Here is a 15,595-nt window from a genome sequence, read left to right on the forward strand (position 1 = left end):
ACTAAAATAACTTAAGTAACGAGTTAGATGGCGTGAAGCTGACCTTTCGGGACTCTTGTTCAGAGAGCCTTTCTGCATTCTGACTGAGTTCTTCTAATCTTTTATCCAACTCCTCTATTCTGTCTTGAAGATCTCTCTCTTTCTCCACCTCGTCCTCAAACAACATCCTTTTCATTTCATTGCACCTAGATTTAAGGTTATCTACTTCAGATTGCAGTTTACCAGCTAATGCCTCCTTCTCATCCTTAAGAGACCTCATATTGTTTAATTCCTTAAGAGACTCATATTGTTTAATTCCTTAAGAGACCTCATATTGTTCAATTAATTAATTAATTGAGCATAGTAAAAAAATTATATATATACCATGAAAGTTTCTAGGCTCTGATACCAACGATACAGGATCACTGACCTGGTGGTGGTCCGCCCAATCATAGATCAAGTCAATATCCTTAGAGGTAGTCCAACTACATAAGAATCAAAATACACAAGAATTTTAACATAGTTTCTCAAACTACATGGTTTAATTATTTTACCCAAGCAAAGGGCCTGTCAAGAAGCTAATACATATTTTTATTGAGCTCATGTGTCTGATAGTTCTATATTTTAAAAAACAGTTAATAATATATATATATATATATATATATATATATATTGCATACATAATTCAGTTTTAATACATATTACAAATTTATCATAATATTGCTATAAATGATAATAAATAGAATCAGTAATTATTTATTAAAATGTATATCGCAGTAACTTTTCCTTTAAAGTCTCCTCTTAAATAGTAAATGGGCAATTTAGGATAAATTTGACAATATCATCGTTCTATTGATCGTTCTTAAAATACAAAAAATTACGCTACATGGTATTGAAAATAAGTGGTTTTAAATTTTCGATCCTTTGCTTGTCCTATGGGCAAACTTTCAAGATCAATAGTCAATAGTGTTACCATGGTCAAAAACTTGTTAAACTTAAAAGGTTTGCTCATCAGTCATGGAGCAAACAGAGTTAAAATTTAAGGCCGTTCATTTTCAAGGTCATTTTTAAAAAAAAATCAACAGTCAACATTTGCACAAAAAAAAGTTGAAATAATATGAATTGAGTTAAGATGGGCTAAACAATATCATATAGAGGGAGTGGTCTATATGATCGAAATTGAGAGATCAAAATGACTTAGTTAATAAATTAACCCGTTCAAGCTTGGACGAATCACAATTTCATAAATTAATTTTATCACCGATAAATTCAATAGTGTTGATAATTCTGATAATTCAAAAGAGCTATCATAATTCATTGCAAACCAATATAAAATATGTGCATGTGACCATACTCTATAATAGGGGTCATGTAACCTGATCAAACTTGACTTGACCCTGGAAATTTGTTTGTATATTAGGAAACAAAAATAGAAAATAAAAATATCTATAACAAAAACCTCTCTGTGTAATTTGATACCACAAAATTGGAAACGACAATAAAACACATCATGTATTTTAATGTGTTTATGTTTTTTTTTTAATTAAACAATGAAAGGTCCATGTATTTAATAGATTGGGTTATTATATGTATATATAAAACCAGCTATATTCGAATTGGCAAAATCATGAAGAAGGGGACGTATATGGTCCTTCAAATATTTTTTGATAGTGAGTGAAGATTCCACTTTTTTAACAAAGAGTTATCTAATATATATTTGAACCTAAAGAGTTATCTAATATATATTTGAACCTAAAAATTCTCCAATACTGTTATATTATTTTGTTTTATGGGGAACATTCTACAACATAATATATCTCCACATTTATAAAAAAAACATCAAAAAAAAAAAAAAAAACTTTTCTAACACTACTTTTATTATTCCAAATATATTTAATATTACAATTTAAAGAGAAAAGAATGGAATTTTTTGCCTCCCACTAACAAAACTAAACTATAGTCTAAACAAAAAAATTTAAAACATCTTTTAATCATAGGTCATAAGAGTTTATTATTAAAATCGTCACTCAATTATCTAGTAAAATCATTTCTTCAAAACTCATTTAACTATATTTATAGCACTCAAAAGTCACTCAACTAATCAAATACTCGTTTTACCCTCTAAATTATCAACCATTGTCGTATTTTACTTTCCTAATGTTATAATAATTTTTTTCTCTTTTTAATCTATATTATGAACTTACGTATAGAACATATAAATTTTATTTTATAAAGTAAAGAAATGAAAAATAATTTTCAAGCATATTTAATGTTCAATTAATTAATTAATTGAGCATAGTAAAAAAATTAATTAATTAAAATGATTTGCTCGTATCAATAATTTTGATAATAACAATAAAAACTCAAAAAATTATTTACAGTATAGTTAGAAGCTCTAAGCCTAAGACTATGCATCAGTGTGGAAGTAGGAAAAACAAGTTTACGAATGACATTCCTTAGATTGTGTTCTCCTTATCTTCCAACACAATTTATCTACGATATTTCATAAATATTTTTTTTTGCATACCGAACACAAAAAATAAATAAGAAAGTAAGAAACCGACTCATTATTTTTCTGAAAAATATTTTTCTCCGTATATATATATACCAAACAAAACCTAATACTCACATCACGTTTAACATGGCAACGCTACATATATTAATGTATGTATTTAAATATATATAAGTGTGGACAGTGGAGAGGATAAGAATACTGAATACAGCATCATCAATTATGTAGATTGATTTATATTTATACGTATAATATAAGATATGATTCCAAATTAATATCAATTCTAATCTTTTGACTGAGTGTTACGTTTGGGCTGACTTTGATGAAAAATAATTAATCAGTTCCATCTATTCACAAATAATGTTTATTCTCGACAATATATTAATCTCACATGTGATAACTAATCTGTTTACATATTAAAAATGAACTAATTGAGAGCTTTTAAATTATTTCTATTCGATAGCCATATACTTTCCTTGAAATGTATTAGCTCATAATATATTTACAGAGTCAGAATTTTTATTAAAAAAGTTTAAAACTCAAAATACAAAGAAGTAAACATATAAAAAAGTCAAAGAGGCTTCAATACATAAAATGTAATTTTAATTATATATAAATAGTATAATTTTCTGTCAAAGGGTTCAAATAACCACTTAACCCTACTTGGCTCCGCACCTGATTACTCAATGCAAGTTCTAGATGTTAATAGTTAATTGCTAATTTGAACTAGTATAAACTGTACGTGCTTCCAAATGCTTATGGCTTTAATTTAATCTGATATTTTGTTATTAATATAGATGGTCTAAAAGTATATGTACACACTTAGGCTAAGCTTCTTGAAAAGTATGCTATAGTTATTTTAAAATAATCACAAATATATAAAATTATATACTAGTTATACACATATCATAACATGAATTACGCATATATAATATGTTCGTCTGCTATTTTTAATTTAAATAATTCGATGAACGACTATTTAGATTAATTCTTCCTGTCACAATCCAAAACGAGTCGTGAGTGGCACCCACACTTCACCTCCTAAGTGGGCGGACCAAGGAATCTAAACCCCAACATATACCAATAATTCAACTACGAATAACAATAATAACGTGGAAGCTCCAACACTTATTAAAGTAACCAATCAAATAAACTTCTAAAGTCTATTACATATTATCCCCAAAATCTGAAAGTCATCACATCAAGGACATCTAATCTCTAAATACTAAGTCTAAGAGTATTAAAGACACCGAAATAAATGAAATAAAGTAATTTGTGTCCGAAAATTATGGACATCAAGTCATGATCGAGAGAATCCAGCACAAGCTCGAATAAATAGCTCACAAGCTCGAATAAATAGCTCACCCTTAAACTTGATATGCTGAGACTGGCTAGAGCTGAGGGTGAGTCAAATTCGCTGGTACACTCGCTGCACTCCACAAAAGGAAAACAAAGAAAAATACAAGTAGGGCTCAGTACGGGGCAACATGTACTGAGTAGGTATCATCGGCCAACCCAAAATAGAAACTAATATACAATGAATAATAGTATAAAGTCAACTATAGCACTTAGCAGGTGATAAGAAACCACAACATGAACAAGTGACAGTTGAAGCAAGTACGTAATCAATCACAATATCAAGCACACACACGAGGACTCATGCCTCCACATCACACTCGTTTGGGAAATGAGTTCATTGAGATTGAGTACATTAAGTTAATTCAATATCTTTTTCCTTTAATGTTACCGTGTCGGAACATGACACTCCGATCCAATTATACCGTGTCGGAACGTGACACTCCGATCCAATAATTCCGTGTCGGAACGTGACACTCCGATCCAAAAATACTGTGTCGGAACGTGACACTCCGATCCAAAAATATCGTGTCGGAACGTGACACTCCGATCCAATAATATTATTAATTTATCATTTATTATCACCACTTTTCAATTCATTAATAATATTACATCAAGCCTTCTTTATTCAAGGCATCACTTCGATAGAGAGGTTTTCAGATTATAAATCTCACAGTCTCAGAATTTTAAACCAATCACAAACCACACAACCAAGCCACACAATCACACAATCAAATACATAGAGAACTTCACAGTATCATTCAATGCATATCAATCGCTATTAAGAGTTTATCTATCAAATAGAATAAACCATAACCTACCTCCACCGAAGAACCGAAGTCAAGCAAGCTACTTCTCCAATACTTTTTACTTTCTTCAATGACTCCGAACCTTTCCAATCTATCAAGTAGATATGCATAATTTGTAAGTTAACGAATCTATTAACACTTATATTTTTCTGTCTCTCCTAAACCCAAAAATTCACTTAATTCTATAATCAATTTAATATATTCTTGAGTCATAGCAAGATAACTATAGAAACATTGGAACATTTACTTAAGTGCTACTAACAACAACCCCAACTACGAAACAGAAAACAACTGAGAAAACAATTTAACAGCCCCATGACCCAATCTAAATTTTAACATATAATATTAACGTGTACTACCTATCATTACTCTGTTTGGCCTAACTTTTCTCTCAACCTTCATCTGACAGCAATAACTATACATATACCAATTAACACTCCCACTTTAGAATATAATAATAATAATAAATAATCAAAGTTGAGTCCACTGGTTACGAAACCAGTGGCGATACTTCTGAACCCAACATAAAAATCCTATTATTGAAGAAAGCCACTTACATATATAAATAATAATATATACATATATATTATCCTTCAAACCATTGTAATATTCTATTCTCCTCACGTTATTAATTTACTTTGTCAATCCACAATTTGACCAGTGATAATCACGCCTACCACATCAACCTGAACACCTTCCAATTTTTATCGGATGTCGGCAATTTCAATTATAATAATAACGATAATAACATGATTCATACCAATATACCCAACACAAGATTTAGGCGGATGATTTACCTGAAGTCTAGGGCACTCACGTTCTTCTTTCGTTCACGCTGCTTTATGTTATTCCCCTCTTTCGTTCTTTTCTTTTCCTCTATAAATTATTTTTACCCTATTATAATATGACTAATTATAAGAGTGGTGAAAGTGACCCACTACTAATTCTAATGCTATTTTCTTTAACCACCAACTAAATAAATTATTAAAACTATCCCATTAATCCTATAATTATAATTACGAATAGTCCAAAATACCCATTTAGAATCTATCGAAAAGTATTTTATGAAATAAAAAGCTCTAGTACCCAAAACGACAAAAAGGATCGTTACACTTCCATTTTGATCCTGAGTGTCCCAAGTTTATGGGCTTTTATTTTTGACATTTTGCACAAATTAGGTCTTAATTATTTTAAAACCAAAATGGAAATTCATACTATCATGTCCTACTAGGAAACACATAACTATGGCTTTTACATAGATTGATCTTATTGTATAAATGAAGAGGTAGATCAACATGGATTGTGGTGTAGTGGGACCTCTTTACCCTTAATTAGAGGTCTCGAGTTCAAGCCCTGACACTACAACAAAAATAACTTTTAGCGGCATTAAATATTGACATTAATAAAGAGTGCTAAAGTCTTACCGACATTAGTTAAGTACCTTGCATGCGCGATTCGGATTTAATCGACCCTCTAATGACGAGAAACCAAAAAAAAAATTAAAAAAATGAAGAGGTAGATTAAAACTTTATTAAGAACTTCGTCCTAATAAATACTATATAACATAAAAAAAACATATATAATTGTATTTCTTTAACATTACAAGCGCAATGAAACACATATAATCAATGACCAATTATATTTTAACTGAGCTAATTAATAACAAAACATAATAATTACAATGCCAATTGAACTTTATATGACCGTCACCTTTAATTAAGATATTAAATAATTTTATTACAAATGGTGACAAAAGAAAAGACAAGTACATTAACAAATGTATATATGTTTCTTGTTCTTAAGACATGAACGCTCTTAAGTCAAAAAACTACTGCAAAATTACTAGAAAGTAGCTATACTTAAAGGGTCATTTGGTACGGGATGAGATAGTGAAAGTTATTTCGAGATTAATTATTCAATCATATATATATACATAATAACTTGTCTTATTATTATAATATATAATGGTGAGATTAATAATTTCGAAACTAACTAATACCCTTATCCAAATGCAGAATAATACCTCAAATCAAATACTATATGATAAAATAATCACTCCGAGATCATTAATTATTCCTTATTCCTTGTACCAATTAGGTGTGTTCGATATGGGAAAAAAAATATTTGATGAGAAAATATTATTCTAAAAATATTTGTGTACGATTTAAATAACTATGAGAGGTAGGGACGTGTGGTGGTTGAGATGGGGGCTATGAGTAAAGTGAAAATAATTGGCTGTCTAAATGTTATAATGTACTGAGAAAAATAAAGTGTCTCCCAATTACACTAACAAATAGGGTCAAACATTAATGACAAAATTAATCAACCTTCTCCCCACATATATTAAACGTGATCATTAGGCCTAAATTTAAATAAATACTAACATGGAGTAACTTATTAAAAATATATATAAAAAAAAATAACGCTATTATTGAAATCAATGTTTGGTTATGGTTGGTGACATAAGTAAATAACCAAATCATCAAGAGATATATTTCAAATTGAACTGTATCTCAGTATCAAAAAATAATATAAACTAATCGGATCAATGATGCGAATGTTTTAACACAATCAGGTTTTTGAGAAGTTAAAAGTGTTTTTTTATTATTATTAAAAAAAGAAGTGTTTGGTCAAGTTTTTGAAAGAAAATAAGTACTTGAACAATAGCAAAAGTTGTTTTTCAGAAGAAATAGTTTTTCCTTTAGAGTATTTTTTTGAAAAAACACTTCTGAGAAAATTACACTTTGAGTCTGTTTGGATGGACTTTTGACTTTCGGCTTATTAGTCGAAAGTCAAAAGTTAAAAACTCTAACTTATGACTGATTAAAATCATTTTTTTTCTTTTACATAAATACTAGTACAAAAATATTTGGGAAAAAGGTCTGAAAAATATTTCAACTTTGGCCGAAATTGTTGTTACGATACCAAACTTTATGGAGGACCTTTTACCCCCTGCACTATTTAATAATGTATTTTAAAGGTATATATGTGTCCACGTGGATACGTTACTATTTATAATTATGCAATATTTATGATGTCCATGTGGACACATATATACCTTTAAAATGGAGTATTAAATAGTGTAGAGTGGTAAAAGGTCATTTCTAAAGTTTGGTATCGTTACAACAATTTCGGTCAAAATTCGGATATATTTTAGACCTTTTTCCCAAAAAATTTTAAAATAAGTTAATTCGAACAAGTTTTTAGAAGCACTTTTAATAGTTTGATCAAACACTAACTGTTTATAAGTGTTCTTAAAATTTTATTGGCCAAACACAAATTGTTTCATATACCAAAAGTGCTTATTTTTAAAAGAAAAAAACACTTTAAAAACATTCTTCAAAATAAGTTGATTTTAGAAGTTTGATCAAACAAGCCATCCGAAACCCCTCGACAAAAAATACACAATATATATATATATATATATCGAAGGAATTCATAATTCACCTTGAAATTTTAAGTTCAAAATACCAATACTATATTTTTATTTTTCGAGCTCGTACATCTCATTTTAGACTTGATCCCGCACTTATTGGGCTGGTATACAGTCGAAATATATAAAAACAAGGTTGCTTAATTAGAAGATACATGCATGGTCATGGTCTAATTGGATTTAACACCTCAACAGTACCCACCAAAAAAAAGTTTAGTAATAATAACACACGATAATATTAATTAATTAATAATTGTGTGTTGGTATGAAATGATAATGCAATGACAGTTGCTAGAAGAATCACATACATATATCACAGGTCAGTAAATCAGAAATATACGATCATATATGATTTTATTTTATTTTGTGAATCAAGGTAAGGTAGCAACAAGTTAATTACCAACATGAGTTGTGGTACACTGGTGGGAGTGCTTCACTCTTAATCAGAGGTCTCGAGTTCGAGCTCCGGATATGGAGAAAATCCTGTTGGGAGCGCCACCCCCAAATGGGCCCTGCAGTGCGCGGTCCGAATTTAGTCGGAGCTCCAATGTGGGCTCCGAACACCGAGTGGGGAAAACCAAAAAAAAAAAGGAATAATTACTTGGGTGAATCCATTTTAAAAAATAATTACTTATTTTAAATATACTCTCTATTTATTACCATTTATAACAATATATAACAATATTATATATTTTATTAGATTTCTGTTTTTTGTCTCGCCTCTTTCTCCTTTTTATCTGTCCCCTCTTTCTCTCTTTTTTTGCCTCCATGTGCAAGGTGTCAATTTTTTAATATTATAATTGAAAGATCCACAATCTTCGGCCATACATTCAGTTCGTTATGCCTCTAAAAGGGAGAATAAATTCCTGAGTTCATTCTTTCTCTATTTGTCCCTGGAAATTAAGTTGTCAACCACTATAATTTCTGAGCTTATGTTCTTAATGAATAAAATATGTATTAAACATGTCTTATAAATTGAAGTAAACCAATACGGTCAAATTAATCATTTTTTTTGTTCCGAAACATCACCAATAAACTACAAAATGAATTAAACTTGAATTAAAAATGTATTATACACATATTAAAATTGAATTAGAAGAGAAATAAACACGAATACAAAATGTAGCAAATGAATGAGCAGTCAATGATTCGTAGACTGAATAAAACTTGTATCAATAATTAATTAGACAAGTAATTTAATCGTAACAAATGAAGAAACATAATAAACTGTCAAATGAATTAAACTTGAATTAAAATGTATTACACACATATTAAAGTTGAATTAAACATGAATGGAAAATGTAGCAAACGAAAGAGCATTCTGTGATATGTAAACTGAATAAAACTTGTATCAATAGTGAATTAAACAAGTAATTCAATCCTAACAAATCAACCAATAAACTGCAAAATGAATTAACTTGTATTTAAAAGTGTATTACACAAATATTAAAGTTGAATTAGAAGAGAGAATTAAGCATGAATATAAAAAGTAACTAATGAAAGACTAGCCAATGATATATACAGTGAATTAAACTTATATCAATAATGAATTAAACAAGTAATCTAATAGTAACATATAATAAACTTCAAAATGAATTAAATTTGCATTAAAAGTGTATTACACAATATTAAAGTTGTAGAAGCGAGAATTAAGAATAAATGAAAAACGTAACTAACGAAAGACAAGACAATAATCTATAAACTGAATTAAACTTGTGTTATTCATTAATAAAACATGTATTTTATGTTTCTTATAAATTATTTTGGTTTGTATCATTAAGAACATGAGTGATGTTTGCAATATGTATTAAAAATATAGTGTGCACGTATAATAAATGTATAATAAGTGTGTTACCTAAATCATTTGGTTGGTATCACTAAGAATAGAGTAAAGTTTGCAATATATATTAAAAATGTATTGTTCACGAATAAAATTTATATTATATGTGTCTTATAAATTATTTTGATTTGTATCACTAAGAAAATGAGTGACGGTTGCAATATATATGTATTATAAATGTATTTCTCATGAATAAAACTTATATTATATGTGTCTTATAAATTATTTTGATCACTAAGAAAATGAGTGACGGTAACAATATGTATTAAAAATGTATTGTGTATGTCTTATAAGTGTATTATTAGTGTGTTACCTAAATTATTTTTGTTGGTATCACTAAGAAAGAAGTGAAGTGTGCAATATGTATTACTTATAAATGTATTATTTATGAATAAAACATGTATTCTATATATCTTATAAATTATTTTGATTTGTATCACTAAGAAAAAAAAAAGCGATGTTTGCAATATGAATTACAAATGTATCGTGCCTATATTATATTATAAATGTATTACAAGTGTGTTACATAACTATTTTGGTTGATATCACTAAAAAGGGTGTGAAGTTTGCAATATGTATTATAAATGTATTGTTCATGATTTTAATACAATTTTAATACAATTATGAAACATATCTAATACAACTTTAATACAAATGCGATACAGTTCTATAAACTTTACCTTTTCGAGCTTCAATCTAATATTTCTCCTAAAATCAATGATAAACCAAAGTTTTCTTGAAATTGAGTTATAAACTCCAAACGTCGTTTTCAATTATTTGTAGGAACAATCTATCCAAATTAATTACTAATTCATAAAATTCAAATAATTAATTCAAAATTTGAAGCTTTATAATGACCATCAATGGTGAATTCTTGTTGCTGTAATTTTAGAGATTTGAAATTTCTGCTTGAAAACATGATTTTGTACAAATTTTTGATATTTTTATTCCTCTTCTCATCGTGTTTTTGGGTAAAAATTGTGAAATATAGGTAAAAACTTATTTGAAGATATTTCTTTAAATGAAAAATTCAAAGAAACAGAAGAATAAAAAGAAGAAGAAAGGAAGAAGAGAAAGAATGGCAAAGAAAAAGACGAGAAGAAGAAGAATAAAAAGAAGAAAAGAGGAGGAAGAGAAAAAAGGCAGAGAAAGTGGCGAACATAAACTGTACAATTTTTTTAATTCAAAAAAGTTGTTATATTTAGTTAGAAAAATTATATTGCCATAGATAGTAAATATTTTCTTAATGTAGCATATTTATGTGATTTACCCAAAAAAAAAACAAGTTAATAAATCACATGTTCATAGAGAGTTTTGAGAAAATAAAAAATACTAATTAAGACCAATTATAATATATAATACTATCATGATTAAAAAAAATATTATTGCAAGCTATAATACCAAATGCCAATTATATATGTACGTCAATATTCATCAACCTCCAACTGCAACATAAGGACATTACGACAATCGATTTGAATTAATAATTCGATCAAAAGAGTTTTAATTTGTTAAACAATTTTGGAAAAAACTATATAATTAGACGTATTTTACTGTCATATATATTGTTATTATCTATACTTTTAAAATATTATGTATTTTATCATTAATTAAGAGTTTCTTACGTATCTTACACTAGATACATGTATATGTATGTATCTGGAGTGATTCACATGTATCTGAGATATCGAATACATGGGAGAGTGGTGAGCGAGATGAGAGAGAGGCGAACGAGATTCGCTATGTATCCCAGATACATACAATCTACTTGATTACAATGTATCTAGAACAAATTACACCTAAATTTGACCCATGTATCCCAAATACATATATTTGAAGGCATCAAAATCTGATAAGATACGTAATATTACAAATTAGAGTGTATCTAAGTAATTAGCTCCTAAACTAATGAAGTTTATGTAAATTTCCTTTAATTCTATTAGAAAATAATTCCTTTTAAAGTGGATCTTACGCGGTGTGAATTAACGATAGTCAATTATAACTTAAAGTAATTGACTTGGCCCATATGTCTATTCATAGCCATCCATAACCAGTATTTATATATAATATTCTATTATATTCGATTAATTTCATGTGAACTTATAAATGTAAAATACCAATACACTCTCTTAGGACAAATTAATTAAGTCATATGAACATGTGTTAATATACTTATTCCTTCTACTTTAAGCCATGTGGTTGAAGTTTTTTTTTTATTTTAATGCATGATATAATTATGAACATTGTAAAGTAAAAGTATTGGAATATAATTTCATATCCTTTATATTTTTAGGTGAAGGAATTAGACTTAATTCTCTTCATCAATTTATTCTTTCGACATTCTTATTTTTTCCGTTTACCTTCTAAGTGTGAATTGCACTAATTTCGTGTCTGTTCCAATTTATGTTACACCGTTTAAATTTCAAGTCAATTTTTGTAACTTGAACAATGAATTAGAACGTAATATCTTTAAGCTTTAAAAATTAAATTAAGCATAAAGTAATATAAGTTACGATAATATATAACAGATAAAAATATTTAAAAGGCAGTATTTAGACCAATTTTGCATTCATAGACACTTTAGGGTTTTCAACATTAAAATCGTCATGGTTAATTAGTTATAATATTAAAGAAGTTTTAATATAAAAAATGAGTTTAAATTAAGTGAAATAACTTCTCTTCTTTGCATATACAAGAATTAATACAAATAAAATATTGTTAAAAATGCAAGAAAATATTGTTAAAAATGAAACTTTGTATTTCACTCGATACAAAATAATTCTATCCACAAAAGTAAATTACACTAATAAAAAAAATTATCTAACATTTTTTTGTTTGTACAATAATGACATATCTAGCAATTATAAAAGGGATTAGCATATTTTTAAGTCTTCCATATCATTCCATAATTTGTTTTAAAAAGGGATTTTGGCACATTGATTCTACTACTACTAAACTAATCACAAATAATGTAGGAGAAAGCTAAGGGTGTCAATTGAATAAAATATTCCTATATCCGCAATATAAATAGCCTTTACACTCTTTTATTGACTTTGTTAAAAACGTATTGAAGAAAAAAAAAAAACATCTTCACAACTTATTTACCATATTTTTTAAAATTTTCTATCATTTAAAAGAATTTTATTAATTCTTACACTCTCCTATTTTCGGATACATCACTTTACGTGATGTATCGGTCAGATACATGCATCCTTATACATGTACCGAGATGTACACAATGTATCGAGACATTGGGTGATGTATTCGAAACTGAGACGTGATGTATCAGAATGTTAAGCGTGTATCTGAAACCGAAACACAATGTATCGGGATGTTTTGGAATGTATCCGAATTTCACTAAATTTAAGAGATTTTTGTAATTTGAAAAAGAGTAAGGATAGGATGTAATTCTTTTTAACACTATAAAATATGCAAACATTATTTATATTATTTAGTGCAAATTGAATTTTTAACACTGACACATAAATTTGATCAAATTTAACTTGTTAAAGAGGTGCTTCAAGTTATATTATTTAATTAAGAGGAATACTCTAAGGTGACATTAAAGAAAAATAATAATTAAACCGTATAGTGTTATACATACATCTAGAAGATGGTGATATAAGGCTTATTAGAACTCAAACTAAAAAAAAAAAACGCAAGGCAAAATTCACAAGACAAAAAAATTGGAAGACAAAATTCGCAAAGCACAAGTTATGTTTTGTAAGATATAACTTGTTTCCTACAAAATTTATGTCGACAATAGAGACATAACTTCAATTTCAGAACCCACAAAAAATTATTAAGCATAACTTATTCTTACAAAATAATTATCAGACAATAGTACACAACTCATATCACACAAGATAAAAATTATATTCTCTAAATATTTTACTTCCTAAATTAGGTTATATTTAAAAATATTTTAACTCGTAATTTTTCATTAAATAAAAAATAAACATCAAATTAAGAGATACAAATAAAAAATCACCCTAAAACAGGGCAACATGTAAACTTGATAGCAATAACACTAATGCTTGACTTTTGCACATATATTCCCTTTGCAACTTTTTTTTAAGGAAAAATAATAATTTAGTTATAAGGAATTTAAAAGGAGTAATATCAGTCTTCAAGGTGTGTTTTAGTGGTCAATTCTTAACGTATATTTATATCAAAATGCCATTGTAAATATTACATTTTATAGAAAGTTCATCAAAAATTTACCGACTGATCATTCCATCGAAAATTCATATGTTATATTTAGAGACCATGGTTTAAATCTTCTTGGATATATCGATGCAATATAATTGAGCTACCACTAAAATAATTTTAAAGGTGTGAGTTAATATATTACACGTTTCTATTGCCATTCTCTAGAAGGAAATAGCCAAGAAAGAGGAAAACTTTAGTATTCTTTTGTAAGTGTGTATATATACCCCTTTCTATTAAAATCTTCTTCACAGCTCAAAATATTTCCAATTCATATTTTCTAAATTAAACCTAGCTATTATTTCAAATATGTCTAGAGTTTACTCAAACCTAAGAACAATTAAAATTTCGAATTATGTAAGTCCAAGAAGAGAAACATTCACTTTGTGGATGAAATCTCTAGTGTACCATGGAAATGGATGTACTGTTTATGACTCAAATGGACAAATTGTTTATAGAATTGACAATTACAATATTAAACGTAGCAAAGAAGTTCATCTTATGGATTGCAATGGCAAAGTTCTCTTCTCTATTCGAAATAGGGTAAGTACTCTTCACCTGTTTATTTACTTAATTATATTTTCAACGATACTGATATATATTATTATTATTTTCCGCAGAAAGTTCCGGTATTTGGACATTGGGATGGCTATAAATGGAGTTATGATGGAGTTACTAGTAAAGAAATACCATGGTTTCAAGTGAAGAAAATTCACAATGTTCTTAGAGGAGATAATGTGAACTATTATAATGTTATATTGGGATGTAATTCTGAAGCAAGTTGTTATAACATTATTATCCTTGCCACAAAATCTATCAAGATTGTGGACCAACATGGTGGACTTGTCGCAGAGGTAATTAATCTGTCAGATCACCTAAAAGATAACTATATGTAATCAAATTCATAATAGAATTGATTAGTACCAACTAATCATGTATATTAAGTTTTAAAAAATTTACTAATGGTGTTTGTGACTGTGTTTATTTTTAGGTAAAACAAAAACAAGCAAGTTCAGGAGTATTATTTGGAGATGATGTGTTAACATTGGTGGTGGAACCTCATGTTGATCAATCATTAGTTATGGCTCTTGTAACTGTTTGTGGTTTAATCCATCATAGAATTTGATTAGTGGTATTAAGAGTAATTAATAAGTTTAATTTCTTCATTAGTACCTTTTTCTATTTGGAATAAATAATTGTAATCTCTATCTTCCCTTTGTTCTTGAAAATAGGGAAAAGAGAAGTCAAGTGTAATCTCTATCTTCCCTTGAGGTATGAGTTTCTTTTTAGATGTAATCTTGTGATGAATATTAATGTGTACAATCTAATTACTTTTGATAGAAACAGACTAGTTTGTACGCACTTTGGCTATTTCATCAACACAAATATCATATAATAACTCTACTCAAGAAAGCTTAATCGCTAAAAAAGAAAAGAAATTAGTGATGGACAAAATA

General features: G+C 28.1%; 1 protein-coding gene across 1 annotated transcript; it reads left to right on the top strand.

Annotated features, from left to right (window-relative positions):
• Positions 1 to 14,424: 14,424 nt before the first annotated feature.
• On the top strand, positions 14,425 to 15,264 carry LOC125827172 (protein LURP-one-related 11-like). The gene is made up of 3 exons (XM_049506532.1): positions 14,425 to 14,681; positions 14,759 to 14,992; positions 15,130 to 15,264. Exons 1-3 carry the CDS (start codon positions 14,448 to 14,450, stop codon positions 15,262 to 15,264), a joined length of 603 nt encoding a protein of 200 aa, XP_049362489.1. The 5' UTR covers positions 14,425 to 14,447.
• Positions 15,265 to 15,595: the final 331 nt, after the last annotated feature.

This window comes from Solanum verrucosum, unplaced genomic scaffold (genome assembly GCF_900185275.1).
Source record: "Solanum verrucosum unplaced genomic scaffold, falcon-dt-bn FXZP01000060.1, whole genome shotgun sequence".
Classification (NCBI taxonomy): domain Eukaryota; kingdom Viridiplantae; phylum Streptophyta; class Magnoliopsida; order Solanales; family Solanaceae; genus Solanum; species Solanum verrucosum.